The 18,992-nt window shown below is 41.7% G+C and overlaps 1 protein-coding gene across 2 annotated transcripts in view; it reads right to left on the bottom strand.

Moving 5' to 3' along the window:
* The window catches only part of ASPM (assembly factor for spindle microtubules), a 53,646-nt gene extending 37,146 nt beyond the window's left edge, over positions 1-16,500 (bottom strand). For both annotated transcript variants that reach the window (XM_032466791.1, XM_032466792.1), the window contains exons 1-8: positions 16,030-16,500; positions 9,506-9,649; positions 7,853-9,347; positions 4,521-4,625; positions 3,941-4,087; positions 2,753-2,998; positions 2,444-2,511; positions 271-412 (exon numbers count right to left, since the gene is read on the bottom strand). In XM_032466791.1, the coding sequence (XP_032322682.1) occupies positions 271-412; positions 2,444-2,511; positions 2,753-2,998; positions 3,941-4,087; positions 4,521-4,625; positions 7,853-9,347; positions 9,506-9,649; positions 16,030-16,326 (2,644 nt within the window). In that variant the 5' untranslated portion in view covers positions 16,327-16,500. The remainder of the gene's footprint in view (positions 1-270; positions 413-2,443; positions 2,512-2,752; positions 2,999-3,940; positions 4,088-4,520; positions 4,626-7,852; positions 9,348-9,505; positions 9,650-16,029) is intronic.
* Between the last annotated feature and the right edge of the window lie 2,492 nt (positions 16,501-18,992).

Here is an 18,992-nt window from a genome sequence, read left to right as displayed (position 1 = left end):
AGGTGCCACATGTACAGTAGCAAACCGAAACAGCTCTGATCTCCATGGGGCTTGCAGCCTGCTTGGGAGGACAGGGTGGGTAAAGGCAACAGGCAAACGTAATTGCAGTGTTGAAGTGTTGGGGAATGACAGGGAGTGCTGGGGTCAGGAAGGGAGGGCAGTGGAAGGAGAGACCCACTCACATCGGTTTCTCTGGAGGGTGAGGCTTACACAGACAAGAAGAAAGACAGCACAGCGCAGGGAGAGTGCGGCTGGGGCGGAGCTACTTGCCGTCTCTGTACAGATGAGGAACAGTTGGGTGCCTAAACTCCGCTGCAAGATCAGGATTCCAAAGTAAGCGATTCAGAATAAACATCGCCAACCCTGTGACATCACTGTTGTCTTCCAAAGGGATGAGTTCTCCATATATGGTCTAAGAAGAAATTCAAGTTAAAGTCAGGGCTCTGTTATCTCAAAGGAGCACAGGGATGCAGAGGGAAGGGCAGACAACGCTCTTCTAAGAAACTGGAGACACTCCCTTTCCTAAAGAGCACGGGAGTGATGGAGAGACTTGCCCAACAACCTCTTTGAACTGAACATGTATGTTTTGTGCAATTTTTAGTGTATATGGTATACTTCACAATGAAAAAAGACAAATGCTCAGGACTAAGATAAGTTCTTAAAAATCATGTGACAAGTAGTGTTTATAATTTCTTCCTTTAAGTTAAAAAACTATCAAATGTGGGCCCGTTGTTCAAATTTAAGTACAAATTATTTTAGTAATTATCATAATTACAACTTTCCCCCTAAGTACATCGGGAAGGCACAACAGACACCTGAATAATTCTAAATTGTCTAATAGTTAACAAATGGAAAACCATCTGTAAGGCAACTAAGATAATAACTTGGGATGTGCAGATCTGTATATAATTAATGATTTTAATGTGACATTAATTTAACATCAATACACTAATTATTATTGATTTTAAAAGCCACTTTCTAGAAAAAACTAAAAACACATCAACACATCAAATTATATTCCATAAACTTACACTGACAAAACTAGACAAAAGCATGGCAAAGTATTAATACCTGCCAAAATAGAGACATTTTAGATTTACTTACTTTTTTTTTTTTGGCCTTTGATGCTTTCCTAAGATCCTTAAAAGCCATGCCTACTAGTGGAACCCTAAAGTGTGGTGGTAAGGGAGAATGTTTTATTCACAGTTATTCATCCCTCCCTTCCCTTTAAAAGGTCCTTTTCCCACCAGATGGCATAGACTTGCTGTGTCTCTTGTGAGAGAATAAATATTTCTGCCTCATTAGTGTTTGGCCAGATAATGCTCTTTGGCCAGAAATACGTGTGGTACTGACGCACACTACATCTAAGCAGGAGCTTTGAAAGGCATTGCAGGCTTCTACCTAGCTCCCCAATTTTTACTTCTGCCACAAAAAAGCTATGTCCCAAAAAAGAGAGATTCTACTTTAACTGAGGTTCTGGAATTACTTGACATGTGAAGCAGAGCCAGTTGATATGTAATTTTCTAATTAATCATTCATTGAAAAAAATAAATTGAATTGAAATTCAATTCAATTGAAATAAGAATTAAAACAAGAAATTGTAGCAATGACACTGTCAAGCGGGGCGACCATAGAGGCTCATCATTCATTCTCTCAGCGCCTCCATTTCTTGATAAATAAGAGCTAGATTATTGTAAAGATTCCTTTCAGTTTTAAAGAGTTTTCTATTACAAAACCTACAATAAATTGAAGTAAGAATAAGACATCCCTCATGACAAAGGCAAAAAGCCTTCAGGAAATATGAGTTTACCAGTAAGACTAAATGAAATGGAAACACTACGGATTTTAATAAAAGCATACATTTTTTTAAACAGCAACTCTTAGTGGCTTTCTAATTCAGTTTGTTTTAGCATTCTAAATATTATGGAACTGTGCAACATGTGAACAACTCAAAGTACAATGATGTTTTTATGAGCAGGGTTCCATCAGAATGGTTCCAATGGCACCAGACTGGTGTAATTCAAATCCTGACCAGTCACTGGCATTCAGCAAGTCACTTAACATCTAAGCCTCTGTTTTGTCAGTGAAGTGGAAATAATGACACACACCTCCTTGGGTTTTATACAGGTTTAAAACAGCCTAGTATCGTCATTGGTAAATACTCACAAAGGAGCTTAATCTACTTGTTATTATATCCAGTATCAAATTACACATATATAAGAAACCGATAGGAAAACTGCTACATAACAAAATGGCAATAGCATATAATGACATGGTCTATTAACCTAATGAGCATTTCTTAAAGGACCTTAAATTTCATACTGAAAGATCAGTTAAGCTAACCAAATGACTTTATAAGTAGAACTATATTTTATTAAAGAGTCTATTAAAAGTATATAATAAAAAAGTATATCTTTTTTCAAAACCAGAAAGGTGTACTTACCTCTAGGCCGATTCGTAGCCACAAAGGATTATATGACAGCAACCAGTTCAGGACTTTCTGCCGTTCTCCTGAAATGCACGTGAAAGGCAAGTGAGGTCAGGGAGAGAAATCAGCGGAAAAAAGGATAATCACTTACAAAGTTAATTTGAATAAAGTATAATTCCACTCTTCAATATATATACATTATCACATTTAAGTATGTGAGATTTTAGGCAGCCAAGGCAAACTATATATACATGTGACTCTGAAATACAAAATTTCTAGCGTGTTTTTAAAGAAGTAAGCGCAAGATTTCTGTAATCTTCTTACCCACATCTTTCCAGAGGTGTCTGTCTTTTCGAACAATTAACCGCTTAGCTTCAATTTCAATTTCAAGCTTTTTCATAGCTTTAACCATTTTCTCAGACGTAAACAAGCGACACGCAGCACGGCGTAATCTGTTCAGCCTGCACCGAGCAGTGTACGTTCTAAGCGACATTTCATCTTTGGTGGGAGCTCTAGGGACACTTATCTTATGTTGACTCTCTACTCCCAGAAGAAGAGTGGTAGCATTTACTGGGTAAAGACAAAAGAAAGAATGTTTCTGGTTAAACAGTATTTTTATACATTTTAAAATCACATTTTCTCTAAAGAGAACTAAAAATCATGCTTTGTTTACTTTTGGAAAAGAAAAGTGACCTTAGAGATCATCTAATCAAAGAGCCTCTTGGTGTAAAAACCCTAGACATGCTTCTCTAACAAAACAGAGCGGGTCTCTGCTTGAACTCTGCCACAGTGGAGAAACCGTCCTCTTAAAGTTAGCCTGTGCGGTGCTCTGACAGGTTAAATATTAAAAGGGTTTTTCCGTATCTTGAGTTGAACTGACCCACAGCTTCTGTGGGACAGCAGCCCAGGCGATGCTTCCTTCTCTTGCAGGAGAAGATCCCCCAAGCATTCCGCGGACAGCGTGTTTCCAGCTGGTTCTGCACTCGAGTCTTCTCTTTTCCAGAACAGACACTGAGATGTTTTAAAAAGTCCCCATATCAACTGTTTTTTTGGATTCCTCATAATTATACACGTGCCTACACACGTCTTAAACTACGTTATGGTGGAGACAACATCCCTAAAGTGATCAGGCCGCACAAGACGGTTAAATTGATTCACCAGGACGTGACACTTTATTAATGCAGCGAACACTGAACTGGATTTCTAGGCAGTCATGATGTGCTGTTGACTCAGACTGCATCTTTATTAGAATAGCACCCAGTCACTCAAAAGGCTAGAATCACATCAGCTGCTGAGTGAGAAAGGAAAGTAAAAAGAAAAAGTAAAGTTTGGTACTTTCAGCACAAAATTCTCACCCACACAGCCTTGAGCATTCACGTCAATGGATTAGTGAACCATGCCATTCACTACAATACAATAAACAAATACGTATAATGAAAGAATGAAAAGTCATGTTAGAAATGACCTCGTAAAACAAGAGTATCATTTAATTTAAGCATTAATGATGTTTACCTTCAGAAATACTTGTTTTCACAGTGAAGTCATCAGGAGTTAATATAAAATTTAGCCACCAAGTAAAGCCCTGTTCCTGCTTTTCCTTCCAGCGTTCGTCATAAAACACGTTTTTTGCAGCAAACGGCATTGGGTGCCTAGGAATACCTAAGAACACAATCAGGTTATTGCACAAGAAATTCTCCTTTAAATTATTATACACTCTATAGCAAAAGACCATTTTAATCAGCAAAACCAACTTTAAAACACTGAACAATGTTTACTTTTCCACTACTTGCTGGAAATGGTTGAAAGCATTTTGGGTATAAAATGTAGTCAAAGTAAAAAGAGAAAATGTAAGGCAGTGCTTCCTGGTTATTGAAAAGCTCCAAGTAATGTGAGTCAATTTCATTAGCTGTCTGAGAAAATATCCTACTTATTATCTGAATACACACTTCAACAATTCTTCAAGGCTTTTATTTGACAAAAAAAGTACCAACTCATTTCCATTTGAAATGCAATTAAAACTTCACTTCAGAAAAAAAAAACAACTTCACTTCATGTCAGGTTTTAGTAGACTTTAACGATATTAAATACTTGCCTGTTTTTAGTGGCTTTATGAAGGTCAAATTAGACTGCGCCACAGGAACAATGGGTCTTGTCCTTCTGATTGTTTTAGAATTAGGAGTTCTGTATCCTAATGAATCTAAAATACATGAGAAAGCAGAATGATAGCATTTAAAAAATGAAATAATTTCCCAAATGAACTGCCACCGAGTTAAAATCTATGCTTTCCACAATCATATCGTTTAGCAAATATTGAATAACCAGTAAGTGCCAGGTACTATGCTATGAACTCAGGCAGTAAAACCTACGTCTGGAAGTTACAGACCAGAAACTATCATTTATGTTGTGTTTATAGAAGCTGCGATTCAGATGCAGCCAGTTCACTGTGTGTTTATTATGTACAGCAGACTCTGTGCCAGGTGCTGAGATGCAGGATGTAGAGATGCGGTACAGAGCTCAGGATGTCTTCAGTCTAGTGCAGAAGTTCAGGAAGAACCACCACATCCTATGTAAAGGAGAATTACATATAAGGGGGTAGGAGGACACGGAGGGGGAGCGCTGACGTCACCTAAAAGGCAGGATAGGCTCCTGGTGGGAGGACACCCGAGCAGTGGACATTACACACCAGGCACAGGGCCTTTGTCAGAACTGCAAAGTGGCCGGAGCCAAGATCACGCATATAAAAAAATTTAAAAATCAAGGCAAAAAGAGGCTGAAAGAGGGAAAAAAGAGTGTAATCATATTAAAAATAACAGTGGCAGCTATTTGAACACTTTGTGCCAGGCACAATCAGAGTCTTGTAATTTAGGTTGCCTCATGATCGTCACCAGCAACCTATGAGAGATGCACCAATTTTATGGAATTCAGACACTGGAGCTTAGAGGAGCTAAGCCAGTTGGTCAAGGTCACACAGACTAGTAAGTGGCAGAGCTGGACCGTCCAGCTCCAGGGCCCGCACTATCACTCTGTGAAGTACCTGGTTTGTCAAGGCAGGATTTAAGCCTAGGAAGTAACATTGTTATACATACTTTAGAAGACAGTGTGGACGGTGGAATGAAAGGAGTCAAGACAGAGATGGAAAGCTAAAAGGAAGCTATCCCAGAGGCCTACGTTAGCTCCGATGAGAATTCAAATGAACACATGAGTAGTGCAGACAAATCAGAGAAGAGTGATTTTCACAGAGGAACTCACAAGACTTAATATCAACTGACAGGCAAGTGATGCAGAATGAACCCCAGATGACAAAGTAGTTGATGGGTGGTACCTACAAAGGGAAGCGTGTGAAAGTCACAGAGGCAAATAACCCAAGCGAATGCAGTTCACTGCCTCAAAGGCAGGTTTACACCAGCTCCTGCTGCAACAGGAGACAAACAGAGCAAGCTCAGGCCCAGGACAGAATTCAGCCCACAGCTGTTTGTGGACAGTCTGTAAGCTAGGAAGAGTTTTCACATTTATAAATACTAGTTGAAAAAAGTCAGAACAATTATATTTCATCACACATGAAAATGACATGAAATTTGGTTTTGGTGTCCATGAAGTTGCATCGGCACACAGCGTTCATTTACACACTGTCTGTGGCTGTCCTCCCTTCTACAGTGGCCCAGCTCTGTGGCTGTGACAGAGATCCCATGTCCTGCAAAACCTGAATATTTACTTTCTGAACCTGTAGAGAAAGTCTGCTTAGCTTTGATTCAGAAGAATTGCAAATCTGTGCCAATTGTCAAAATAAGGAACATGATTAAATTGTTACACAATATTGATTAGGTTATAAGGTTCTTTGCATTTTAACATATTTAAAGATTAAAAATACGAGGAAAAGTTCCTCATTTTGAAGCCTTGCAGAAGCTGGTCCTTCTGCAAGGAACCGTTTTACTTTATGGGAACCTCCAGTCATTCACATAAAGCCAAGCAAACTGCCTCCACTGCTGTGCTTCCCTGATTCCCTGTGCATTGCTCAGAGGACTGGGAGCAACTCAAGGGCAGAAATGGTCTTTTCTCCTTGTATCCAGAGCTTAGAACAATGCCTAGAACATAGTAGGTACCTTAATGTTGAATGAATGCATCTTGAAAAACTGACTTCTCTCTCTGCCCTCTTAAGTTTTTCAGAACAGAAAGAAGGCAGAAGCACTCTTAGTGAGTTACCATGCTCATAAATCAGACATCCAATGTGTGCAATCCTCTTTAAACCTTGCAAAGAGGCTCAGCTCAGCTCGTTGGCCACCTCAAACAAACTGCAAGTTCAAGTGTCAACACATCAATGGATTATTTGCTCATTCATTTACTGCGTCGTTCATTCATCATTTATTGCACATCTTGTAGGAGATCAAAATAGATGTGTTCCTTTATATTCAAAGGATTTGTTATTTGGTCAGAACATTTCTATAGGAAATAATAATGCAGGCAAACAAATGTAGTTAACAGGTAGATATGAGATGTTGTATGCTGCATTCAGATTTGCTAAGGGAATGTACCAAGAGGGAAAAGTCATCAGAGAACAGAGTACTTGAAATCAGTGAAAGATCTGAGTTAGTGAGAAAACAACAGATATGAAAATTAAGAAAAGAATACATGGTCAAGAATAAGACAAGGATGCCCACTCTCACTTTTATTCAACATAGAATTGAAAATCTTAGCCACAGCAATGAGGCAAGATAAAGAAATAAAACGAATCCAAGTTGGAAAGAAAGAAGTGAAACTGTCACTATTTGCAGATGAAATGATACTATAATATGGAAAACCCTAAAGACACCACTAAAATACTGTTATTAGAACTAATAAACAAATTCAGTGAAGTTGCAGGATACAAAATCAGTATACAAAAGTCTGCTGCATCACACTAAACACTAAATTTACACTAAATACACTAAGAAGAAACTATCAAAGATTTTTATTGCATCAAAAAGAGTAAAATATCTAGGAGTGAGGGGAACGATGTCCCCAGGAGCCTGGGGTGAGCAGTGGCCTCTTCTGCGCTCCCAGATGCAGAGATGAGGCCAGGTCTTCGCTGGGCCTTCGCAGCAGGGCCTGGACCAACGCGAGGCACGTGAAGTGCCTCCGCTGGGGCAACACTTGGCAGGGCGGGGGGGTCCTCGGTAATCCAGACACGTGTTTCAATGCAATTTTTTTTTAAAATAGAAATTAATGCAGAGAAATCTTGATGAACAAAACATCAAAAGTTTAAATAAGAACACGATCACAACACTTGACTTCAGAATTCAGCCCCACACTACATTGCACTAAGCAAATGGGTAAATAAAAAGTACAAGTGAGTTCAAGCCGACCAACAGCAACTTAGTAAACCAAAAGAAGCAGAAAATATGCCCTTTCATGGTACACCTTCATTAAAGACTTTTTAGCAAGACTTACCAGTCTTCTTCTTCAGGTCCAGCTTCCCCCTGTTGTGCCCACGACGCGAGGTGGACGTTATCACTCTTCTCGTGCTTCTAACAGCTGAGGTTTTAGCCTCCACAGGAGAAAAGTGGATCCTTTTGATTTCTTGCACTTCTGTGTATTCTGTGACTGTAACTCTTACATTTTCACCTCCTGTGTTTCCCTCACTCTTTCTTTTACGAGCAACTGAAGCTATCTTTGGGGGAGGAGTTACTACATTTTTATAATTCTTAGGTTTACTTAGCATTGGATCTGTAGCTGGAAGATAAGGATGAAAATCATCTTTCTCGTTTTGATCATCTATTTCTTTTTTACATTCACCCACTACACTGTTGAGACACCTTTTTGCCTTTGGTTTATTAGTCTCCGTTTGGTTTTCTCTGGCAGAGGTGGGCTTTCTCTTAGTAACAGTGGCAGAAAGTATTGGACGTCTCTTAAGTGGTTTATTGTGGCCGTGACTGGGAATAACCTGAACTACAGAAAATTTAGGCTGATCCTGTTTTTTAAAAGTGTAACAGTCTGACTTCATTTCTAAAACTTTGGATTCTTCAAAAATAGCTTTTGGAGATTTTGAACCCTGACATTCAGGAATACCAGGTAAAACTTCATTTTTTCTCCCATCTTGAGGAGACTGTGAGGCCTGAGAATTTACATTTAATAATGGTGATAATTTACATGTTTGCTGAGATATACACACATAGGCCATATTATCTTTTACAAATTGACTTGGGGATAGAGTTGGATTAATTGTCTCTGATTCTACGTCATGATTTAGTCCATAATTATCCTTTATGAAAGAATCTGGACTTAAAATTGTCTGGTAAATTTCATGCACACTTTTTGGTTCCAAATGTACAGACCTTGAATTACCACTGACAAACATATCTGGTGAAAGATGGATCACTAATTCTGGTTCATTATAAGCCGCATGGCTATTATTCACAAAGGAACCTGGACTTAGAAAATTTCCTTGGCTTTGTGTAACGTTCAAAGTTGAAGAGTAAGTTGGGGTAAGACTTAGTTTACTATTCTCTTCAATTTGGCCATTGACATTATTTACGGAGTCAAAGGAAGTTTCAGTTAGGACTTTCTCATTAAAATGAAAATCTCTGGAAACGTTGGCACCTGCTACTTCCAACAGCCCCCCGTTCTCAGCTGCAGGAAGGGACGTGTAGGTCGTAGACCGACGCACAGAGAGTGGCACGCGAGTCTCTCCATGGCACTCTTTGAATGCGGGACTAATAGGTGATATAGGTATTTTATTTCCTTCAAGGATTAGAGAATTGTTTTCTATTGGGGAACAGCTTTCACTCATGGCCAGATTTTCACAGGCTTGTAGTGGGCTCCTAACTCTGTCAGCTTTGGGGGAAACACTAAATGTTTTATTAACATTTTGAATATTTGAAATCTCCTTGTTACGACTTGAGGAAGCTGACACTTTCTTCTTATTGATGGTATCCCAAAGACTCCTCTGCAAAGTAAGCAAAACAGACAGTTTGTTGAAAGCTATTGAGTATTACCTTTAAATAAGAAATATTATGTATGTTACTCACTTCAAGACTGTTATCAAAATAATTTTTACATATTATTATTTTCTTAAAGTAAATTACAGAGTGATTAAAACATTACCTTTTTCTTTTTCTGCTCTTCTGCATTTCCTAGTAATATAGCTTGGTGTTTAAGAATATCATTTACAAGAAATGTCACAATCTCTCTTACTCGGCCTCCTTTCAAAGGTGTCCAGGTAATAGAAATAACAATTTTTTCTTTAGGCTGTAATAAAAACAACACATTTTAAATGACTGTGACAGTAGTGATGTATAATAACCAAAACATATTGTATACCATTTAGACTACAGTAGAGGATTAATGATTGTCAGTCACCTGCACTCTACACCCTAATGACATTTAACACGTCAAGTATATTTTCCTACTCTTATCTCATTTCATTATAAGGAAATCAGCTACTAGTAGTAACAAGGCTCACAACAAAATAAAATTATAATAAACTCTCAATTGTATATGAAGGAATGAAACAGTCTCCAAATCACTTTATTTTGGTTCAGTGGTTTTTTTTTTTTAACAACTTAATCATGTATTTCTACTTCCTTAGGATAGGTACAGAACTTCTATTTCAAGTATAATGAGCTTGTGTCAGAAAAGACTTTTCCAAAAAGAAATGTAAAGATGATCAACTAAACCCCTTGTTCCCTGTGAACTTCTCTGAAATCCACATCATTGTTATTGATATTTGTCAAACACTTATTATGCTCCAGGCATAGTCTCAGGTATCTAATAGAACTAGCCTCACCCTCACATCCCTAGGAAGCTGGGACTGTGATGACGCACATTTTACAGATGAGCTCATCAAGGTCCAGAAAGCTTTCTTTGTCAAAGTCATACCATTAGTAATTAGAACCCGGACAGTCGGAGCCCAGAGTTTAAACTTTAACATCTACAACCCACAGCCTGGCGGGAATTTGCCAAATGCAAAACCCTAACATGACAAAACAAACCCTGTGTCTGTTGTTTTTCAGAGGAAAAAAGCCAAATTTTGTTTTATTTATTTAAACAAATTAAAATAGAAGTTTCAGGGCTGGGTGAAGCAGCCGGTGCTGACGCAAAGCTGCAGCGGCTTCTCCAGAAGATCCAGCCACGATGGTTCACGGAGGTGCTGCCCTGAACCAGATTGCCAGTGTGGGTGCAACAGCCTTCTACTGGGAGAAGATGCCACCTCGGACTTCCGCAGTGACAGAGGAGTCAGTGCTTGGCTTCAAAACTTCAAAGGACCAGCTGACTCTCTCCTTAGGGGCTAGTGCAGCCAGTGGCTTCAAGGTGAAGCCAGTGCTCAATTTCCTCTTCTGGAAGTCTCAGGGCCCAAAAGAATTATACCAAACCTACGCTGCCTGTGACGATGTGACTGAATTGCTGCAATTTCACGATAAAGCTTGAATGGATGAGAAGCTGCTGCTTATGGATGAGCAAAGAGAGTGGCTTCTTGAGATGGAATCTACTCCTGGTGAAGATGCTGTGAAGATTTAGAATAACACATAAGCTTAGTTGATAAAGCAGTGGCAGGTTTCGAGAGGATGGAATCCAATTTTGAAAGACGTTCTTCTCTGGGCAGAATGCTATCAAACAGCATTGATGCTACAGAGAGATCACTTCTGAAAGGAAGAGTCTATCAGTGTGGCAAACTTCATTGTTGTCCTATTTAAGAAATTGCCACAAACACCCCAACCTTCAGCAACCACCACCCTAGTGAGCAGCCATCAACACTGAGGCAGGACCGTCCACCAGCAAGACGGTTACGACTTGCTGAAGGCTCAGATGATGGTTGGCATTTTCTAGTAATAAAGCCTTTTTAACGTAAGGTAGGTACATTGTTTTTTGAGACATGATGCTATTGCACTCTTAATAGATGACAGTGTAAACTTTTACATGCTCTGGGAAAGCAGAAAATTCACATGGCTCACTTTGTTGTGAGTTTTGCTTTATTGCAGGTCTGGAACCAAACCCACAATACCTCTGAGGTCCGCCTGTATAGCTGACTTAATCGGCATATCTATCAAAATTCTTTCTCATTGAGATTCAAATGAAATTTCTGTTTAGGATAAATTCAAGAGTGTGAACTCTTACTACTTCTCAATTTATATATAGGACATTTTAAGAGGGGGCATTCCTTCTAAAGAGTTACTGGTATTTAACAAGTAAGTTATCGAGTGCCTAATGGTACACATAGTACCTGACACATAGTAGGCACACATTAAATATTTAAGTGACAAGATTCTTGAATGAATGAAAAATCGACATGGTCTCTGGCTTCTTTATTCTTTCCAATGAAAGAAATTACAAAATCTAAGTGAAAAGACATATACAAAAATGTAAGTTCCAAGTACTGTTACCAATGAAACAAAAAAGGGTCTGAGATTCAGAGCAATAAATAGTGAAGGGGACCTATCATCTCTGAGTGGGTGATAGGAGATTGTAACGTCTAAGCTAAGACAAAGTACAAGAATGAGGTGGACAGACAGAGCTAAGGGAGGAGCAGTTTAGCAGAACATACAGCATGTGCACAGGCCTCATACAAGACGTTGCCTAGTGTAGCTCCAGGAACAGATACAGGACCAGCATGGTTTAATATTAACTAGTGAGGGGGAAATGACCTGCAATCCAGGAAGCTGGAGAGATGAGCAGAGGACTGCTGTATATATGTAATCTCTTTAGCATATCTGAATATTATAAATAACATTACTTAGCTGTACATTTTGTGGCTGCAGAGGTTTCATTTTGTTTTGTTTGTTTGTTTGCCTATTTTATTTAAGGCATACCAAAATGTAGTTCTAGTCTTTTTATTTCTAATTGAAAGCTTAAATCGCTAACCCAGGAAGTGAGCACATTTGGAAAAAGATGCTCAGTGTTCACTCCCTTTTCCTTTCCCTGCCTCCTCCTTCTTTATCCACCTCCCCATGAGGAAGTCCTTAGTTAATCTATAACAATCTATAGACTGAGGCAGTGAGACCAAGTTAGTTCTGAGAGAATTTTAAAGGGACTTATATAACTGATACCTGCTTTCTGAACTGCAGTGAGAGTCTATCAACAAAAATTCATCTATTATGGAGACAAATACTCTCAGAGGTGTAAAAACTGAGTTAAACATAAAGATAAAGCATTTTGCTTTTTTAATCCTTGTAAATCCTCATTTGTTTCCCCTATTCACTCCCCCTTGCTTTTAAACTCTTAGTAACTCAAATAAAATAAATGAAGGAACAGATCTGTTACTTATTTTCCTTTAAATATGCCACTGTTAACTTCAGTAATGACATTCTTGGATATGCATCACTATTAATTTTTTGAACAGAGGCATTGCCATGAGTCTGCTGCAAGTGTTACTCTTTTACGTACATTCTGAAAGACACCGGAGAGTCAGAATTACAATGAAAAATGTGGGCTGCATCTTCCTCCTTTGGGAGAAGATGAAAACAAAGGTTGACAATCAATAAACAAGATGCTCTCATGCATTTCCATTTAGTCCTAAGATTCTGTGGTCTTGGTTTACAGAAAGGTGACACACTTTTACTAGTGACAGATAGAAAAGTGACAGGGGTAGCCAGTTAGCTGAAGCTGCTTGTTGTCAAATGGAGCTGGCCCGCCACCTTGTGGCCATACGTCCAATGAAATACAACTATTCCAGAAACCTGGCTGTGAAGGAGCCTGGGAAGAGCCAGGGCAAGCTCAGCCAAGTCTTTCAGTGACACCAAAACAGCATCAAACTCATTGCAGACAGAAGACAGGATACTTATTTTCTTAAAGAAGCGCAAGAAGCTCACGGTACAGCCCGTACTCGTCTGTAGCAGGAGCTTCTATTTCCACAACTGGCACCAAGGGGCCTGTGAAACAAAGAGCATCTACCTGAGTTGTTCCCAGCCCAGGCTGCAGAGCTCACTCGAGGGGTTTGTGAGAAGCAAAGACCCCAGACCCTGCCCTGAACCCTCCCCACGAGGGATGCTGCAGCGGGGCCCTCGAATGGCTGGTTTCAGCTGCAGTCAGGGAGCAAACGCCACAGAGCTGAACCCCATTCAGTAGGGCGGGTGGCGATTTTAACTGAATGTCCTCAAAACGACCCAAGTTATTCTGTTCAAACACAAACCAACCAACCCCATACACTACGGCCGTCATATGGAGATTCTAACACACCAATACTGTCCAATTAACAAAATGTTTAGAAGATTAAAAGAAACCCCAAATTTCATTTAAAATTTTCCTCAGATAGTTTACCCAATAACCCTGCTCCACAAAACATATCCCCACTGACAGTCTCCTGACCTTCATTCCTTTTTAGGCCTAGGTACGTGAACCTTGTAGATTCATTTTTATACTAATAGTGAATTTCTCTCTCTCTTTGGCAAATATATCACTTTACCTAGTAAAGTTCTGTGGTTCTTGAGCTGTTATCTTTGTACATAAAACCTGTTTAACATGCAGTTTTCTGTACTTGTCCCCAGAAGTTCACATTAGTAATTCTGCAGTGGTGAGTAGAAATCTCCCTTAATTAACAAGCAGCGCAGACACGCCTGATGCAAGTGGCTGCCCTGATCTCAGACACACGCTGCTTGTCGCTGTGACGTGCTCCTTCACCAAGGGTGGGGGAGGTGTTTCACTCAAGGGATGTTCTAATATTTCTTTTCCACTACAGTGGTTTTCCAAAGGCGGGCCCTGGACCCAGTAGCTCAGGCATCACCTGGGAACTTCTTAGAAATGCAAACTGTAGCCCTAGTCTACGCCTAAGGCATGAGAAAGTCTGGGGGTGGAGCCCCAAAAGCAGGTTAGCCAGCCCTCCAGGTGGTTCTGATGCACTCTTAAGTCTGACAAGCACTGGTCTCCTCAGAGCATCCCAGACGCTTAGGGGCTGTTTGATGGAGCTTCTTCTTGTTCTTCGAATTTCCCCCTCATCCTCCTGACAGACGTCTTTAGGAAAGAATCATGCCCCGTGCCTATAACAGTATAAGGGAAAGTGCATGGCATTTCAAACCACAAGATCTGGATGGGAATCCCAGTTGTCAATTGCTCGGACTAAAACCATGCATAAGTATTTTTACCCTTTTATTTCCTCATTAAAAATTTGGAGAACATTTATCCGGGACAGAGTCAAGACCTCTGCCTGAAGCTCTCTCATTTGAGCACCCTGCACGGCTGCCGTTGGCAAGACTTCCAGGTTACAGATGAGAAAAGAGACACACAGAAGACTCAGGACGTGAACTTGCCTGCTGCCTTGCCTGGCCCTGACCCATCAGACACAGACCCTTTGACAGTGTTGCCTTCTCTCCAAATGTGGTCAATGCTTCCATGAGTTTGTTGTGAGGATTAAATAAGGCAACAGAGTTTAAAAGAACTTGTAAAAAATAAACATCATGTTTGTATGTATTATCTTAATGGTTTGGTGTGTTGAGTGGAATCAGCACTCAAACCTGAAGCTGAGGGAAAGCAACACCTAATAAAAGTTTTGTTTTAAAGCAGAAACCATAAACCATCAGACACAGACGGTTTTAAAAAATAAGATCTGTGAAATTTTACACTATAAAAGTGTAAATTATAAAAAAAAAACACTTTAGTTCCACAAAACTAAAAAAGAACATGTAAAAGTATTATGTAGATAGAAAAAAGTATGTATCTTTCTATGAAAAGAAAAGCAAGCATTCATAAAATAGAGAAGGACAGGTTCTTAAGTGTGGCTGAACCACTGCTTATGCACAAGTCAGTGGACCTCAGGTTAGAGCCTCTTCTCACAGCCTTGTGAAGTGGTTATTCAGATAAGGAGTGAGTCGCCCTCAGCTAATGTTTGTGTTCCTTCCTCCCGCCCCCCCCCCCCCTTCAGAGGTTCTGTACAGTGGAAAGACCACAGCAGTCAAAATAACAAATCAAATTATCTGGCTTTTGGTTACAGGAATGGGAGCATTACTCTGGCCAATGCAGTGCAGACAAGCTACCTAGGAAGTTCCTGAAAAACACATTCATGAAATTAAATCAGATTCACGATTAAAACTACACTACAGCAAAGGGGGGAAAATAGATTAAATGACTAACTCTCCATACTTGTTCAAAATAACCCTGAAGAGGTGTTTTGGTTTTGTTGGCTACAGACATTTAGCAAAAACAAAGCTCACTCTTTCTCCAGAATAGGTAGCTATCCTGACTCTACAGGGGGTCAAGTTTCCCTATGGAAAGTAAATTACATACTAAGATGACTAAATGGAAAGCAATTAAAAAACTCTACTCTAACCAAGGTAATCCTGGCTATCTTAAATATTTGGATATTTGGACAGATAATATTAATTTAAAAAGTGCCATCTGTTACTCTAGAACCCAAAACCTTCTTAAGGCCCGGAGTCTATGAGAAATGCTTCTCTGCAACTGAGGGCTTATAGAGTGCGTCTAAGGACGCTCCGCGCACGCGCGTGGACGAACTGTCAGCGCCAAGCCACCTCCGACCCGGCATTCTCTGCACCTGGGACAGGTGCTCACCTCGAGTTACAGGAGGGCACTGGCTTTTTCCTCCGCGCGTCTGTCGTCCCTGTTAGTCCCGAGCCCACCCCTCCCGGGAGGCGGCGGGAAACCGCGGGCAGCGGGGCCCGGCCCGCCCGAAGCTCCCCTACCTGCAGCACAAAGGTGCTCGGAGAGACTCGGAAGCCCAGCTCTGCGGCCGGGACGCGAGACAGGCTCACGGCCGCCGCTTCCTCGTTGGGGTTGTCCAGGACCAGAGGCAGCGTCCGCGAGGAGCCCAGGCGCAGGTCCCCGAAGCAGAGGAAGGGCGACCTGCGGAAGTGGCTGAGGGACAGGACCGCTGGGGACGCCGCATCCTCCTCGGCCCGGCGGCCCCGCAGCCCCGCCGGCGGCCTCCGCTCGGGCGGGCTCCGCTCCCAGCAGCCGCGCCCCCGACGCCGGGTCGCCATGGCGGCCTCGGGCCCTGCCAGGCTTCTTCGAGCGGCACCTACAGGAACGCCGACCGCGTCCCCTCGGGGGAGCCGCGGAGACCTGGAGCGAGCTCGCCCCCTTTCTTGTCCGGAGGCCGGGACCCCGGGGAAGCAGCGGCCCCACAGAATCGCAAACTCCAGTTCAGGAGCGGACGGCAGAGGCACTGCGCTCGGTTTAAACTTCCCGCCTCGGCCAATGGGCGCGTCAGGGCCCGCCCACATCCGCGGGGGACCAATCAGCGAGCATCTGCCTAGCCAATCAGACGACGGCGCCTTATTTAAACGTGCCGACGCCGCGCGTCGCTTTCTGCGCAGCAGGCGAGAATGGCGGCGGTTTCCGGCGCCTCTGAGACCCGGGCTTAGACTTGAACCTCGCTGCCGGTTTGTGAACCTGTCGGTTGAAGGGAAGAGAGTAACAGCACTTCCACAGTAAACGCAGCAGTCACTGCGGTTGCAGGGGACAGCCTTAGGTAAAACCGTTAAGTAGGCAGAATGGGTTCACTCCTCCCTCTTCCCCCAAGTTCCGGCCCGGGGTTACGTTCCCGAGCTTTCCGCCCGCGTTTCCTGGGGCCGCAGTGGGGGAAATGCGGACAATTAAATGTACAGGGAGTGGGAACGTGCTGACCTCAGTGACTGACCCCAGCAGGGCCGCAGTAGTTTTACAGGCGGGTTCTTACCGCGGGATACTGGGAGCAAAACTAGGTCAACCGGCGAAACCTGAGATCCCAGTGACTCGTCAGTGATGGTTCTGACAGGCATTGCCCTTGACGAATAACGTCTTGGTTTTAGTTTTACTTGTAGGTATCAGATAATAATGATGGCAGCTTACCTGTTGCTATTACTTTTTGCCAGAGTGTTTTAAACCCTCTGCATGTTTATCTCAGCCTTCACTTCAGCCCTGTGAGGAAGGTACCACTATTTGTGTTTTACAGACGAGCAACGCCGGGCGTCCAAGCCGGCTAGGAAGTGGCAGGGCCAGGAGAGGCACACGGCCGGTTGGGCTAGTCTTGCTCTTCCCCACTACGCCGTACTGACTCTAAAGACAGTAGGGAGCTTTAAAAAATGAGGTGGGATGTGTGTGGGTGCGTGAAGTGTGTCGGAAGGAACGTCCCTGAGTGGAAAAACAACACGAGGACGGTGACATATGAAATTATATTCACTGACACCCATTTTGGCCTATTTTTTTTTAAAGTTTACATTAGCTTTTACTCTTGGTGGTGTACGGCCCGTGAATTTTGATGAATGTATAATGATATATATCCATCGTTAAAGAATCATACAGAATAGTTTCACTGCCCTAAAAATCCTCAGTGCCTCATGACCTAATGTTGAACCCTGTTACCTTAACAATATTTAAACCAAATTGTTTATAGAGCTTTTTTTTTAACAACAAAAAAAATCCTTTAGGATTGATGCTCAATGAAAAACTACTACATAACTTTTCAGCAAAATGTTAATATCAATTAGAGTAATTTCAAATACACTTAAATTATATTCATATTTCCTATTGTGAATGCTATTTGTCAAAATAACATTGCAAATGTAAGCCCTCTTAAGCTTAAGACATTGTTTGTTTCAAGTCTGTTTAACATGATAACACATTTTGTTCATATATGCTCTCCCCTCCTAGTTTCTCTTCTTAAAGCAATGCTGTTGACTCACAATTGAAAAGAAAAGAAAAGAAAAGAAAAAAAAAACCCACCAGAATGAACTGTATTGGATATTTTAAATTTGCCCTCCACTTCCCCCCTCCACCCTTTTCCAGCCTGTTCTTTGCTGTGGGATGCTGATCTGTGTTATTTGCTACATCCATAAAGTTTCTTACTCTGTGGCTTCTGCTTTGCTTCAAAGGGGGAGGTGAAGGTACTTTCATCCCCTCCCCCCTTTAGGCTGGCTACATCTCAACATAAAAGTCCCACGTACCTAGAGAGGTTCCCTCTCTGGGGATGCGGGTGTGGGAATGCCATGTTGTTACTGGTCCCAGGCTATTGCACGACTGCTTGTTTCCCTGCATCCCAGTCACATCTTTGCAAATAGTCCCTTTATTAAACTTCCTCGAATTGCACTAAACTGGGGACCGTTTCCTTAGTGACCCTAGCTCAAACTGGAGCCTTAGGAAATTACCTCTTAAGAGAGAGTTCTGAATTGGGTGGCTCCTGTTTGAGGAGCCCACAGATAAACTCTTGCTGGGGAGAAACACATCATGATGACTTTAGGGATGTGGTAGCATCATGATTCCTTACATTATCAGAGGTGGCAGCAGGGAACAAAGTGCACGTGAAAGGCAGTTTATTCAGGATCAAGTGTCTGAGGGTCACAGTTGCTATGGCAACAATTTACACATGATTATAAAGCTTAGAGTGTCACCTGACCACAAGAGAGTGCATACATAGGGGAAAAAAAATGAAAATCTATGAATATCCAAGGGTACCACTAAGAACGTATTTTGAGAACAAGAATGTGTGGACAGAAACTGAAGAAGTCCCTCACTTCCTGTGGTCTTAGGGTAGATGTGGCCAAGGACTAAGCCCACGTGTCTGATGGTAAATGTGGCAGACGGATTACATACTCAGCCCTGCCAGCTCTCTTAGCTAAGGGGAGGAGTGGGACCCTGGGAATGAGTATGATATTTGGGAAAATTTAAA

The sequence above is a fragment of the Camelus ferus genome, chromosome 23, assembly GCF_009834535.1.
Source record: "Camelus ferus isolate YT-003-E chromosome 23, BCGSAC_Cfer_1.0, whole genome shotgun sequence".
In the NCBI taxonomy this organism is placed as follows: domain Eukaryota; kingdom Metazoa; phylum Chordata; class Mammalia; order Artiodactyla; family Camelidae; genus Camelus; species Camelus ferus.
The sequence above is the reverse complement of the archived record's forward strand: the minus strand, read 5'-3'. Positions and strand labels throughout refer to the sequence as shown.